This window comes from Ochotona princeps, chromosome 5 (assembly GCF_030435755.1).
Source record: "Ochotona princeps isolate mOchPri1 chromosome 5, mOchPri1.hap1, whole genome shotgun sequence".
Taxonomy (NCBI): Eukaryota; Metazoa; Chordata; class Mammalia; order Lagomorpha; family Ochotonidae; genus Ochotona; species Ochotona princeps.
Genome location: NC_080836.1, coordinates 100,983,422 through 100,997,760, shown reverse-complemented (window position 1 = coordinate 100,997,760; position 14,339 = coordinate 100,983,422). Strand labels below are relative to the sequence as shown.

At 42.3% G+C, this 14,339-nt stretch overlaps 1 protein-coding gene across 1 annotated transcript in view; it reads left to right on the top strand.

The window, feature by feature from the left end:
• The window catches only part of DNER (delta/notch like EGF repeat containing), a 304,451-nt gene that overhangs the window by 176,877 nt on the left and 113,235 nt on the right, over positions 1-14,339 (top strand). Inside the window, exon 6 of the mRNA XM_004576747.3 lies at positions 8,104-8,257. Coding sequence (XP_004576804.2) covers positions 8,104-8,257 — 154 coding nt within the window. The remainder of the gene's footprint in view (positions 1-8,103; positions 8,258-14,339) is intronic.

Below are 14,339 nucleotides of genomic sequence, written 5' to 3'. Positions count from 1 at the left end.
AGTATTTGGTTAGCTGCAGTTTTCACGTTCAAACCAGTATCACTGGGACGTCAAAAGGAAATAAATACATTTTCCGTATATTTTAAGGCAACAATGCAGAGATAGAGAAACAGAGATCTTCTACCCACTGGCTCATTCCCCGAATGCCTGCAACAGCCAAGGCAGAACCAGGCTGGAGGCAGGAGTCAGGAGCTCCCATTCTGGTCTCCCACAAGGATGACCAGGGCTTGTTTTTGCTTCTTTCCCAGGCACATTAGCAGGAAGTTAGGTCATAGGTGGGATAGCCAGGAATTGAATTGGTGCTTATGCTGCTGTCACAAGTGGCAGCTTATTCCCACTGCACCACAATGCTGGCTGTAAGTTGTGATTCTCAAAGGAAAAACACACAGCTCCTTGGGAAGTTTATTTCTAGGGAAGATAATGTTTTCTGACAATTAGAATTGACTGAAAGGTGAAAATGACTGACTATGACACCAGATAGGAAGCGGTAGACTAGATCTTTGAGTCGTGCACACCATGTGAGGAGGCTTTAAACTTACTAATGGATATATTTGGTTCTCTTTTTCATAACGTACAGAAATAGAAAAGTAGCCCAACATGAATCAGACTCATTGAACCAATGAATTAGGAGGCAGCATCCAAGAAGGAAAGGGGAAATAGAACTGTTACCAAGTTATTGAAGCCAAACTTTAAGTAGACTTGAAACTTATTGCAGCCAGATCAAAAATGAAAGAGATGGGTCATCATGAAATTTGTGAGGACAGAGTGTCGATTCTCAGGATGAGCCAAATCAGTGACACTTACATAAGGGACTTTTTGGGCACACTTCATGAAAACACAAAAGTCCTCAGGATGTCTTCGTCGTCGGTGGCATGGTAGGCTTGATGGGGTAATCCTTGGAAAGCCGGTAAATACTCAGCTGAGAATGCTGGGTGAACGGGAACTCAGCAGAAGAAGCATTTCTGCCAAGGGAGCACGAGAATATGGCCTGGGACTCAGCTTTGTGGTGACTGGGCTGGATTCAGGCGTGAAGAAGAAGCCTGGCTACAGAGGAAACACGAGTTATGCTTCTTGAAGGATGTGGATCTTCCCAAACAGACCAGTGAAGACACAGTACACTCTACAAAATATACACACGTGATGTGCTAATCCAGAAAGTTTTGAATATGCTTTTATTGGTATAAGAACAGGCTTCGTTTATTTCACAGATACAGCTCTAAGAATATAAGGCCATTTTCCTTGTTCCTTCTCCCCTTCCTCTTTCTTTTTCTTTTCTTTCGATTTTAGTGGTAGCATAGTTCAAATTTATAACCATAGACTTAATGCTCCACCCATTATACCATTCAGCAAATAAGAAGTAGAAACAGAAAGACAAGATGTTTTCCAGGAATACAACCAAGAGCTAAAACTAATAATCAAATCCTAAGATGTCAATTTCACTCTTACACACTCAGGTTCTTTTTTTTTGCTTATTCTGTAGATTAGTTCCCATAAATCAGAGACAACAAGATATTTGTCATTTTGCTTCTGTCTTATTTCATCAAGCATGACTGTCTTCAGTTGCATTTATCTTGTGCAAAAGACAGGCTTTCATTCTTTTTCATGGCTGATCAATATTCTATATATATTCTAATATATGTACATATATACCATGTTTTCTTTTTTTATTTATGTAGGTGAGCAAATTTTATGTATCTTATATACACAGACGTACGAGCATAATGATACTTCGTGTATTACCCTCCTTCCCGCTCACACTTTATTCAGTCATCAGTTGTTGGGCATCTGGGTTAGTTATTGCAAATTGAGCTGCTATAAACATGGGGATATGGATAACTCTTTAATATGCTGGTTTTGTGTAAATTCCCAGGAGTGATATAACAGATTCGTGGGACTGTTTTCAGATTTCTGAGAAATCTTCAGGCTGTATTCCACAATGGCTTAGTTTATGCTTCCTCCAGCAGTGTCTTAAGGTGATTGTTTTGCCACATCATTGCCAGTATTATTATTATTTTTTGTTTTGGGATGATAGCTGTTCTAACTGGAGTGCAGTAAAACCTCTTTGTGGTTTTTACTTGCAGTTCCCTGATGACTGGTCAGCCCGAGTATCGTATCTGTTGGCCATTTGTATCTCATTATTTCATCAATTGCCTGTTTCTTAAAATATTATTTCTTTTTTGTTTCTGATTTCTTGGAGCTCTGTTAATATTCTGGATACTGATTCTTTTTAAAATCAAGTACTGAGTTTGCAAATCTTTTTTCTCATTCTGTTGGTCTCCTCTCCATTTTGTTGAGTGTTTCTTTGTGGTGCAGAGCTTCTTAGTTTGATGTAATTTCATTTACCCAGTGTGAGTTTTACTGCCTGTGCTTCTGGGGTCTTATCCAAGAAGTCTGGCCATGACAATGGCTTGCTGTGCTTCTCCCATGTTTGCTTCGTAAAATGATGGTTTCCGGTCTTAGATACTTGATCCATTGTGGACTGATTTTTGCATAGGGTGTAAAGTAGGGAGGGGTCGTGTTTCATACTTCTGCATGAGGAGATCCAATTTATCCAACACCATTTTTGTTTGTTTGTTTTTTTCTGCTGGAGTGATTTTAGTTTGTCTAAGATTAGGGGACTGTGTATGTGTGAATTAATTTCTAGAATTTCAGTTCTGTTTCATTGGTTCACATGTGTGTTTTTGTGCCAGTACCAGGCTGTTTTGAATATACCTGGCTTGCAGCATGTTTTGGAATCTGATATTTTGTGCCCCTGGCTGTGCTTTTATGGTTTCAGATTGCTTTAGCAATTAGAGAGCTCTTTTGTTTCTGTTATTATTTTTATATCTTTTTTTTCTGGATCTGAGAAGAATAGGGTTGGTATTTTGATTGGTACTACACTGAATTTGTAAGTTGCTTTGAGTAGTGTTCATTTTTTAATGATATAAAATTCTTGCTGTGAATATGGACTTTTTTCCAGTATTTTTGGTTGTCTTCTATTTCTTACCTTAGTGTTTGTAATTTTCATCATCGAAATCTTTACCCTCCATGGTTAACTTTATCTTGAGGCATTTAAATATTTTTTGGAGCTGTTGTAAGTAGGACTGATCTTAAAAGTTTTTTCTCCATCTTGGTGTTGTCTGTGTATATAAATGCTACTGATTGTTTTTTCAGATTTATTTGTTTTGATTGGAAAGTCAGATTTACAGAAAGGAGAGGCAGAAAGATCTTCCATTCGCTGGTTCACTCCCCAGGTAACCTCAATTGCCAGAGCTAAGCCAATTGGAAGCCATGAGCCAGGAACCTCTTCTGGGTCTCCCACGTAGGGTTTGGGCTGTCCTCAGCTGCTTTCCCAGGTCACAGGTTGTCCGGTCCTGGGCTTCCGAATTTTCCAAGTTGTTGGCATATGGCTGTTTGTAATACTTGCTGATAGTTCCCTTTAATCCCTGTGACATCAGATGTAACATCTCCTTTTCATTTCTGATTTTATTGATTTGGACATTCTCGCCCTTTTGAGTAGTTGGGCCAATGGTTTATCAATTTATTTAAAAAAACAACTTTATTTCACTGATCTGTTGTCTGATTGCTTTTACATTTCAGTTTTGCTTTAATTATTTAGTTTTTATGATTTCTTTCCTCCTGTTACTTTTAGGTTTGGATTGTTCTTGCCCTTAGTTCTTGAGGTGCATTGTTAGGCCATTTATTTGAGACCTCTCAAAGCAATGTTTTAAAAGATTTGCTTGTTTATTTGAATTTGGAGTTACAGAAAGAGAGAGGGGGAGACAGAGAAGTCTTCAATTCACTGCTTTACTTTCCAGATAGCTGCAGTGGGTATGACTGGGTCAGGTGGAAGCCACGAGCCAGAAGCTCATCTGGGTCTCCCACTGCGCAAGGACCCAGTCACTTGGGCTGACTTCTGTTGCTTTCCCCAGGCCACTAGCAGGGAGCTGGGTTATTTGTTTATTTGAAAGGCAGAGTTACACAGAGAGAAGGGAGAAGGTCTTTTATTCGCATGGCTCATTCTTCAGATGGTCACACCAGCAAGTCTGGGCCATGCCAGTCAGGAACCAGAGCTTCATCCGGGTCTTGCACGTGGGTACAAGGGCACAAGCGTTTGGACCATCTTCTGCTGCTTTCCCAGGTTCATAAGCAGAGAGCTGGATCAGAAGTGGAGCAGCTTAACTATAAACTGGTATCAATTTGGGATGCCAGCACCGCAGGTAATAGCTACTAGTTCTAAATGAATCCATTTTTTTCTTTTGCTTATGACATCACTTAAACTAGATTGATTAAATCTTGGGCAATAGATCGCATTTCTTAAAGTTCCTGTAACACTTTGCAACTTTCAGTGGCCAGCTTATTTTTTTAAAAAAATCAGCAAATACAGTTTTCTGTAGCAAGCATTCACAATCTCTTTTAAATCAGCAGCGTTAAAACTATCAAAACACCTTTTAAGAGGTGTTTTGGAAAACTGTTAGGAATCAGAGCTAGGAAGAAATCTGACTTTATGAATGACATCGTAAAAATACACGCGTTTTAACCAACATTGAATGATTACCAAAATGTAAACATTTGTTTATGCCCCTTCTCATTCACCAAAGCTTGAAATAAGTCAGTTCAATGTTCTGCTTTGTCCAAAGTCATTGTCATAGCATTTCTTAATTTCTTTCAACACTGTTGCTTGCAATAATAAAGCAAGATAGAATATGTAGTTTCTGTTTTGGCTTTAAATTAATCCACGGTTAGCTTAAAGGTATTTGATTCAGAGATTTTAATAATTTATTGTCAGAAGCAACATATGTTCCCTGAAATTCACTAATGAATATTATGCAAATTATGTTCCTCAAATAGCTAAGGAAATTTATTTGTGTTACGGAATGTCTGGATCCAAACCAAGTAAATTTTAGAGGTAAGCTGCCAACACCAGTGACATATAGTAATTTATCGTGACAACCTGGTGGCCCACTTAGAAGTGTATGCACTGGGTGGACTCCGCATTTACATTTCAAAGGCAGTTGCAAAACATTGGTACACAAAGGTCTCCCTTAGCAGTATCTGCAGATATCAAATGCATGCTGTGTTGTACATTTAAGCTAGGACAAGAATTTCCTTAGAAGATTGTTCTAGAAAAAGGCTTTGCCCATGTAAAGAAATATCTTTCTCACAATAACTGAACCCACACAAGAGGAACAAACTCAGTGCATCCTGAAAAAGCGGTTCAGTGGCTAACCTAATGCTAGAATGCAGAGAGGCTTGTCAGCGGTCACAAGGAACTTGGAGAATGGTAGAAATACAGGGCAGAAAGTATACTCACTCTGGTTGGACTGGAAATGAGGAGGTAATATAAGCATTCAGAAAAAAGACTGGCTTCTACGTGGTTCAGATCAAAGACGTTGTTGAAGAATGTAAACTAAGGGCAATATCATCATGAAGATCACAAGCACTTCCCTTTTGTCCTTAGCATTATTTTGTTAACAAAAGAAACGCTGCACCAAAGCTGGCAGTCTGGGCAAGCTCAGTGTCTCATGCCATTACCCGACTCCTTGGCTGGGTCCCTGAGGCCACAGTCTTTCTCATTCCCTCCTTCAGTCACTTGTTACCTAGTGCATATTCTTAACATGTGAGGTGGAATCTTGGGGCCAGGCACGAAGGCTCTTCACTTTGGAAGGGTTGGGATCTCATATGGGCTCTGGTTCATGTCCCGGCTGCTCTACTTCCCATCCAGTTCCCTGCTTGTGGCCTGGGAAAGCAGTAGAGGATGGATCAAAGCCTTGGGAACCTGCATGCTTGTGGGAGACCGAGAAGCTCATGGCTTCAAATCATCTCGGCTCCAGCCATTGCAGCTGGAGTAAACCAATGAATGGAAGTTCTTTCTCTCTGTCTCTCCTTCTCCCTGTGAATCTGATCTGCCTTTCCAATAAAAATAAATAAATCTAAAAAAAAAAAAAAACCAACAGAATCTTGGTACAAGGATCTTAGGAAAGGGTCTGTTGGGAACAGAGGGCAGGGGAGTTAGATGAGAGGTTCTAGAAGCATTGGTACAAATAGAATCCAACTACAGTAAAACCATCTTGTGTAATGACCTAAGTGACCATTTCTTCCAAAAATGTAGGACTGAATCATTTCTTGGAAACCAAGACATTCAATTCATGTGATGAGCAGTCAGTTGTTCATACATGAAAACATTAGGTAATTTTTGTGAAAGCTAAAATGGCACTTGATTAAACCCCCTAATTGTTCCATATTCTAGTTAGTGATAATTCTATTAACAACATTTGGAGGCTGGACTTGATCTGGGAGAGCCACCAGTAGTAATACATTGGGAGCTGAATTGGAGGTGGTGACATTATTATTTAAAAGTGATACATACTGGTTTTTCCCTTTTTGGTTTTATGTTACCTAGAAAAGCTGAAAATCAGCTAAAAATTCAGATCTGTACTGAATGCTCAGTAGGACAACTGTACCAATAACCTGGCATTCTAGAATAATCCCTAAAATGTAAGATGACTGTTATAAGAATAGGATGAAGAAAATATCTGAGTATCAATTGCTACATGGAAATCAAAATATGCATTAATGTAAGCTGGTTAATAAATGTACCAGAACTATAAAACCGGACAGAAATAATTACATGTTACAGACAAGACTGGATGCAAATTTCCTTTTTTGAGAGTAAGTCAGACACAGGGTTGTGCCGAAGGAGATGCTGGGTGCGAACTTGAACGGAGGACACTTGGAGGGGAGGTGGAGTCTCTTTAAGATGAGGATCAGGAGCGGATCCAGGGTCAGGTGGGATGGGCAAGGAACTGGTGGCTGTGGGCGGAACTTTGAAAGAGTGGACGTGAAACAACTGTCTGTCTCAGGGTGGGCGCTGCTGCTGTGGTGCCCTGGAGGGGGAGGGGAAGGTCCTCAGAAGAGGAGCAGGAGTGGGGCCAGGGGATAGGTGGTTGAGCGAGGGGCTGGTGACTGTGGGCAGAACTTTGGAAGGTGAAGTCACCGGCTGCAATGCTGGCCACGAGCCCAAGCCCAGCTGCTCCACTTCTGATCCAGCTCCCTGTCAGTGGCCTGGGAGGGCAGTGAAGTGTGGTTTGGGAAGACAGCTTGGAGAGATGCTTTTGTCTGTTTTGCTTAGTTTTGTGGTTTTTATTTTTATTTTTACTGGAAAGTCAGATATACAAAGAGGAGGAGAGAAAGAGGGGAGGATCTTCTGTCCATTGATTCACTCCGCAAGTGGCTGCAACAGCTGGAGCTGAGCCAATCCGAAACCAGCAGCCAGGAGCCTCCTCTAGGTCTCCCATGCAGGGTCCCAAGGCTTTGGGCCATCTTTGATTGCTTTCCCAGGCCACAGGCAGGGAGCTGGATGGGAAGTAGGGTAGCCAGGATTAGAATCAGTGCCCATAAGGGATCTCGACGTGTGCAAAGCGAGGACTTTAGCTGCTAGGTTATCATGCCGGGCCATTTTACTTGTTTTTAAGGAGTAAGATATACTAACCCCTTTTCCTCTATCTCCCTGCCTCTGTGTTTCTTGAAAATGTCCTATAGTGATCTACATTGCTTTAAGTGGGCATTGAAGCTAGACTTGTGGTCTTTCATGGTGGCTTGGATGGTACTGTTCTTATTTTCCTTTCCCTCGGGCAGTTTGCATGAGGCCATTTGCAGAGCCAAACAGTGAATTCGGTCTGCCCTGGGAGCATGGTCCAAGTAGGACATTTGGTGACGTTTCTATGTGTGCATAGTCGATGCTGATTGGCTTTATTTGGTTAGAGCAACATTTAGTTTAATGGTTGTAGCATAATTTATCTGCCTAACAAAATTTGCTATTTCCATTCCAGGACAATGAAATTTCACTTTCAGGCTAAAATAAGTTGTTCTTTCTATTTCAGGCTGATTAAAATGTTTGGATTAAGTAAGACTGTGAATTTAAAAATAGATGCTTGAATTTAAATGATAAAGAAACACATGCTGTTTCCCAGAAACCGGAGATCTTAACCTGATCACGAGTTAACTGATAGGACAGACGACTGTTAATGCTGTTATCGGCCCTCGTGGTGACTTGCCACTGTGACACACACGTTTATAAAGAACCCAGATGGCTTACACTGTGTTTTTTTTTCAATATCTTAGGCAACATTCTCCTGTACCTGTGAGGACCAATACATGGGCACTTTCTGTGAAGAATTTGACGCTTGCCAGAGGAAACCTTGCCAGAACAATGGGAGTTGCGTTGATGCAAACGAGAAACATGAGGGGAGCAGTTTCACCTGCACCTGCCTTGCTGGTACGGTTTACATCCCTGAGTAGTTATCATGCTGTCTCTCTGCAGAATACACGCTAATGAAGGACTGTTAGCACATTGTTCAGCTGTGGGACAAGGTGACTTACGATCAGAGAACAGGAGAAGTGAGCTCATGTGGGGATAAACATCATGTTGGTGTCCTGTTTTCTGATGTTAGAATGCTTCTGTTGCACCCTTTACCTGTTTTGTTCTAGGAAAATGATATCCTTGGTCAAGGAGAGGCCTCGGTATTTCAAAACCAATTTCTCAGTTTTTTTTTTTCCCCGCACATGGGTTGGTATGGTGCTGAATGATGATGTTAAGTAACTTGTAGGAAACCTGGGATAAACTGCAAGCTGTTGTATGAGAGTCGCTGACCCTTCCACTTGTTTTCATTTCCTTTGGCTGGTGTAAGCTCAGCTAGCTCAAGGTCCTGGTGTAGCTCTCTCCTTGGAGGGGAAGTTTTTGGCATTCCTTCCTCAGCATGGGGTATTGTTGGATGTCGTGTTATACATTGCACTCCTTGGTGCACTTGGAGCAGGTGAAAGGAGCCTGCTTGGTCAGTGGGTGCCACACTGGCTTGGCCAGCATCCAGCTGGACTTACTGCTCAGCCCATTTATTCTCAAACCCCTCAGGAGCAGAAAGGGTATTTTCCAGTGATATGACTGTTTGCAGTTTAAAAGTGAACACCAAGCTACCTTTTTTGTTTACTCACCTAATGTACAGAATAGGCATCATCTTTTCTCTTTGTCATGCTAACCCTGGATGGGGATTCAGGATATGAGGTAGGATTTGAGAATGCTGAGAAAGTTGGGATGAATTGGGTCCTGGTGGTGATGAAGGGCTCATTGTGAGAAACGAGACCCAACAACGCAGAAGGGCATAGGTACGCTGATTGTCACTCATCTGTTCTCCCCCAGACCTAGTCAAACACAGGAGCAGCTCAAGAGTTTGGCACATTCGCCCCAGCTCATTGTGTGTCGTCTGAGTGTGTGTATTCCTCTTGCAGGCCGTGTGCTTAGGTTTCTTGTATATGTTCTTAAAAGTAAGTACAGTGTGCATGCTGTTTTGTGATGCCCCCAATAGGCATTTGCCGGTAGATCACACACAGCCTTCCCTGGGAGAGACACACGGAGTAGGCTCACTCATTTGCACGCTTTCCTAATGTATCTCCTATATTTGTGGTTCTGCTCCGGTTCCACTCCAGACTTACTCATGTAACTGTTGCCTAGTTGGCATCTTTATTTGCATGCCTCAGGTCACTCTCAAGCTGAACCCATCATGCACTCAACCACACAGCTTGTTTTCTGGTGTTGTATCCAGCACTGCAAGCCAGGGCTTTTCAAGTCACCCCCACCTTCCATATTCTTCCTTCATCTTGGTATCTTTCAATGTGTCATTCAAGACCATGGGGCTGGCCACATTCTCTGCACCCTATGGCACCACCTCCTGGCCAGCTGCCTCTGTTCTTTGCCTGTGCTGTTGAGTGAACCCCTACTGCTTCTCTGCCTACCCTTGTGCCAAATTGAGCCTAGGCCTTGTTCATGTCCTCGTGTTTGTACCCCTTCTTCTGCACAGGCTGTAGGTGATCCTTTCCAGTGAAAATCAGATGTAGTTGTTTTCTGTAACATCCTTCTCACATGGCCTGCTGTGGTAGCCTATTGGCTAAAGTCTGCCTTGCACGTGCTGCTGGGATCCCATAGGGCCCACACTCTAATCCCGGCAGCCCTACTTCCCATCCAGCTCCGTGCTGCTGGGATCCCATATAGGCTCGCAGTCTAATCCCGGCAGCCCCACTTCCGATCCAACTCCCTGCTTGAGGCCTGGGAAAGCAGTCAAGGATGGCCCGAAACTGTGGGATCCTGCACCTGGGTGGGGACCCTAAGAGACTCCTGGTTTTGGATCGGCACAGCTCCGGCCATTGCGGCCAGTTGGGAAGCAAATCAGAGGATGAAAGATCTTCTTCTCTGTCTCTGCTCCTCTCCGTATATCTGAGTTTCCAATAATAAATAAATCTTAGAAAAAAAGTTCTTCTTCTTTTCGGAAAAAGTAAAGAAGTTTTTAGCCTCACGCTCCTTTGTGGTGCACTTTATGCCTTTTTCTTTCCTGTCCCTTTTTACCCCATGTCTTCCTTGCTCTAGTTTCCAGTCACTTTGGCCATTGCCCTCTCTGAACGCCAGAGCTGCTTTCTTCCAGGGCGTCCATCCTCTCCCTTGGGCCTGGATAGCCCTCCCCTGTACCTGTCTGCCTCCTCCCTAATTCTCAGCGCTGTTTCCTTGGAAATTTTGGCTGATGCTCTGGGTCTCCACTTGTCTCCTTTGTGGTGTTGTGTCCTTGCCTTCCCGATCCTGTCTGTTTTTAGCATGCATTTATGTGCACGATGCTCTGAGCACTTTCTTCTCTGCTAGAGTTCAACCCCACGAAAGCAGGAACAGAGGGTTTTTGTTTTGTTTCATTTTCATCATTGCATCCCACAGTGTCTGACAAATTGTGCCTGCTCAGTCAGTGTGTCGATGAATTACTGAAGCAATATTAATGGGGCTGGTGTTTGAAACCATTACCCTCTTTCTGAATCTTTAGGATTTTTTGAAGTTTCTTTTTCATAAGTTACACAGAAACAAAAGTTCCATGAATAGTCTCAATCAGAGCCAGTGTATGGAAGCTTTTACCATTAAGGACAAAACAATTCCAGGCTGATATTTTACCCAGGTCTGTTCACCAAAGGGATTTCTGTTTTGTTTTGAAGTCTCCCGTGGACATAGAACTGGATTGATCCTAATATTTGTTTGTGACATGTTCTCATCTCGTCCACACATACCCCCTTTCTATACACTTATTGGACACCAGTGAAGCCAGAGCCACAACTGTAAGTTAAATGTGATAACCATAACCTTGTCTATTCTAACTGTATTTCTGACCTGCACTGCAGCATCTGTGCTTACACCGTGTTTGAAATATCCAGAAGTGTAGATGGGTAATTTTGATCCGTAGTAGAGAAAAAAGTTTTATCTCCATGAAGGACGATGCTTTAGCCCCTTCCATGTGACCAGTACGTAGTGGCCAGGTGCGCACATGGGCATGTGGGATTCGTCTTGGGCCTACTAATCACAAGAGTAAGCAGTAGGGGTAAACCCTCTGACCCTGAGTAGGCATCAGGAGCAAAGGGTCCCGCCACAAGGGTGTCGGTGTTGATGTTTAGGCTTAGGGACAGCTTGGTGATGGCTGGTCAATTCATCAGAATTGAGCTGGAAACCCAGAGATAAACAATGAATCTAGGCTTATAAAATGCTCATCTTTTGTTTTTCCTGTTAAGACAGCAAAGCTATTTTTTACCATGGTGCTTGTAAAACATAGAAAATGTACTGTGTTGATATCCTCTAGCAGTAGTTGTGTAATTTTCCGAGTCTTAGAATATCAGAAATCCTCCAATGTTCATGAAATGGCAGGAGGTTTTATTTTAGCTCCAGGTGCCTTTGTGGATCGGTCAAAGCTTGAACAAGTTTCAAAAACAACCTAAAATCCCACTGACATTTGCACCTTATTTTCTGAAGCTCTTTTCAGAAGCAGTATAATGTTCTTGGAATTGTCCATCTGTAGATTTAAAAACAACAACAACAACAACAAAAAACCCTCCTTGTGATAGTTCTTGAACAGAACTCAGAGCAGCCAGAGTCACAGAAGGTAGTTCAGAGCTTTGCTGCTCGCTCCTTGAATCTCATTCTCCTCCCATCTTTCTTTTTAACCCCAAATAGGCTTCCCATCAGATGGGATCCCACAGCCATCATGTTCCTACTGGGGTCTCTTGGGCTCCCAGCAACCTCCTTTCCCTGCATTCTCTTCCCTACTTACAAATGAGAGCTGATTGCTCAAAAAAAAAAAAAAAAAAAAGAAAGAAATATGATTTTTTCTAAAGGAACACTGCATTTCCTTTGCAGAACTGCTTATGTTAATTAACATCAGTTAATGGGCCTTTGGAGCAACGGAAGTATATACACAAGACTCCTCAAACAATGCAAAGTATTTTCTTTTGCAAATTTATCCCACTGTGTACAAGACTGACTATGTTTGATAAGTCTGAGAGGCATGTTACTTTGTTTGAGGAATGAATGAATGGAAACCAGGGTATTGTCACGGGAGAACAATAGCTCCTGACACAGCCTTTGTGGGTACTTCTGTCTCGAGAGAACAGTTCTTGCTGAATGAAAACATGACAATGGGCAGGATAGCTGCAGCTTTCTTTCAAGTGTGTTAATATTTAAGATGTTTTAGTCTCTCTATCAAGTGCCAGTAGTAAAAACCATGTTTTTTTGACTCATGGGTAGAGATTATATAAATCTGAAAGGTTGGGTTGTGAGTTAAGTAGCAAATTCTCCCCTTTAATTTTCACATGTAATTTCTTAAAAGCAGGAGATGGTTTTTAACTAGTAAAAACATTGATAAGAATCACATACATGTTTGTGTGATATAAAGTAGAGTATAGATTACAATCAATGAAATTTCTGTTTGGGGAAATCCTATCAGGTATAATTGACATTTTATTTTTAGAAGTAAGGAGCTGGTCAGCAGCATCAAATACTACAGGGGAACCCAAAAGCAAGTTATTGATTGGTCATTGATGGTCAGCCATGACCTTGGCCTCATGTAGGTTACATCAGAAGCTTTGAAGTCTGCAGAGAGAAGCAAGGGCGTGCAGTTAGAAGTTGCTAAACACTTCGAAGGCTCCCAAACTCCTGTTTTCAGATAGTTATAGCCACTAGGATTTTTTTTTAACTTTTTCCTGTTTCAAATCTGGGTGGAGGGGTGGGGGTAGGGGACATGAGAGGGGAGAAGGGAAATCCCAGAGCCTAAGAAACTGTATAATAACTTAACAAATTAAATTAATTTAAAGAGATTTGTTTTGCTCATTTGAAAAGAAGAGCGACAGAGAATTAGAGACAGCAAGATCTTCCATCTGCTGGTTCACTTTCCAAATGATTGCAATAGTTAGGACTGGGGCAGGCTGAAGCTAGGAGCTTGGAACTCTATTTGGGTCTCCCACTCGGGTTGCAGGGACACAAGCATTGGGTAGTCATTTGCTGCCTTCACACGCATGTTAATTGGGAGTTGTACTTGAAATGGAGTGGCCAGGATTGGAATCAGTACTTCAATATGGAATAGTGGAATATAGAACCTTAACCCACTGTGTCACAAGGCCAGCCCTTCCACAAGGTTTTCATGTGGCCAATGGGGCTGTGAATCCCACAAAGCCATGCTGGTTGTATGTCACCGAACAGGATGCCCGCAGGACATGAGATTATATGGGCAACAGGTATGTTTACAGCCCAAATTATTGGAGGTACAGAATCAGAGAATCTGAGTTTCAACTGGCCTGGGCTTCTTGGCACCTAGACGTTTGCTCAAACATTACTCTCAGTGTGTCTATGGCCTTGTTTCTGGGTAAGATCAACATTTGAAGTGGTTGAGCCAAGCAGATGGTCTTCTGCAATCAAGTGAAGCCCCAGATGGAACAGCGAGGCTCACTAGAAGGGAGCTCCGCCTGCCTGGCTGCCGCGAGCTGGACACTCGCCTTCTCCTGCCTCCACACTTGAGCTCACACTTTGGTTCCTCCTGGGTTTCCAGCCTGGCAGCTCTCAGACAAGAAATTACAACTTTACATCTCTGCTCCTGCCAAGACCTGTAGCTTGCCCATAGTACATATGCAGTGCGTGGTGAAGCTGAAATTTAACTTCTTTCATCAGGATATATTTTATAAAAGCCTTCTAATTGCAAGAACAGTTTTTCCCGAAGGAGCTATTTCTTTCTCTACAAAGAATAGCTGTGATACACATTCAGAACCACCACTGCCAAAATATTATTAGCTTTATACAAAGCCTTTCTCAACTTCAGAGCACTACGTTGTTCTGACTAATTGGTGATTTCAGCCTATTTTTACAAACTCATCAATTGAGAGGCACGCGGAGCGTAGTGTGTGTTCTTGTGCCAGCTTTACTCTTTCAAACGCTGGCTGGTGAGGAAGTGTCTGTTGCTTGGAGTTGTTGATTTGAAGTGGGTCACCGTTCCTGGAAACAGACCCTGCTGAGAATG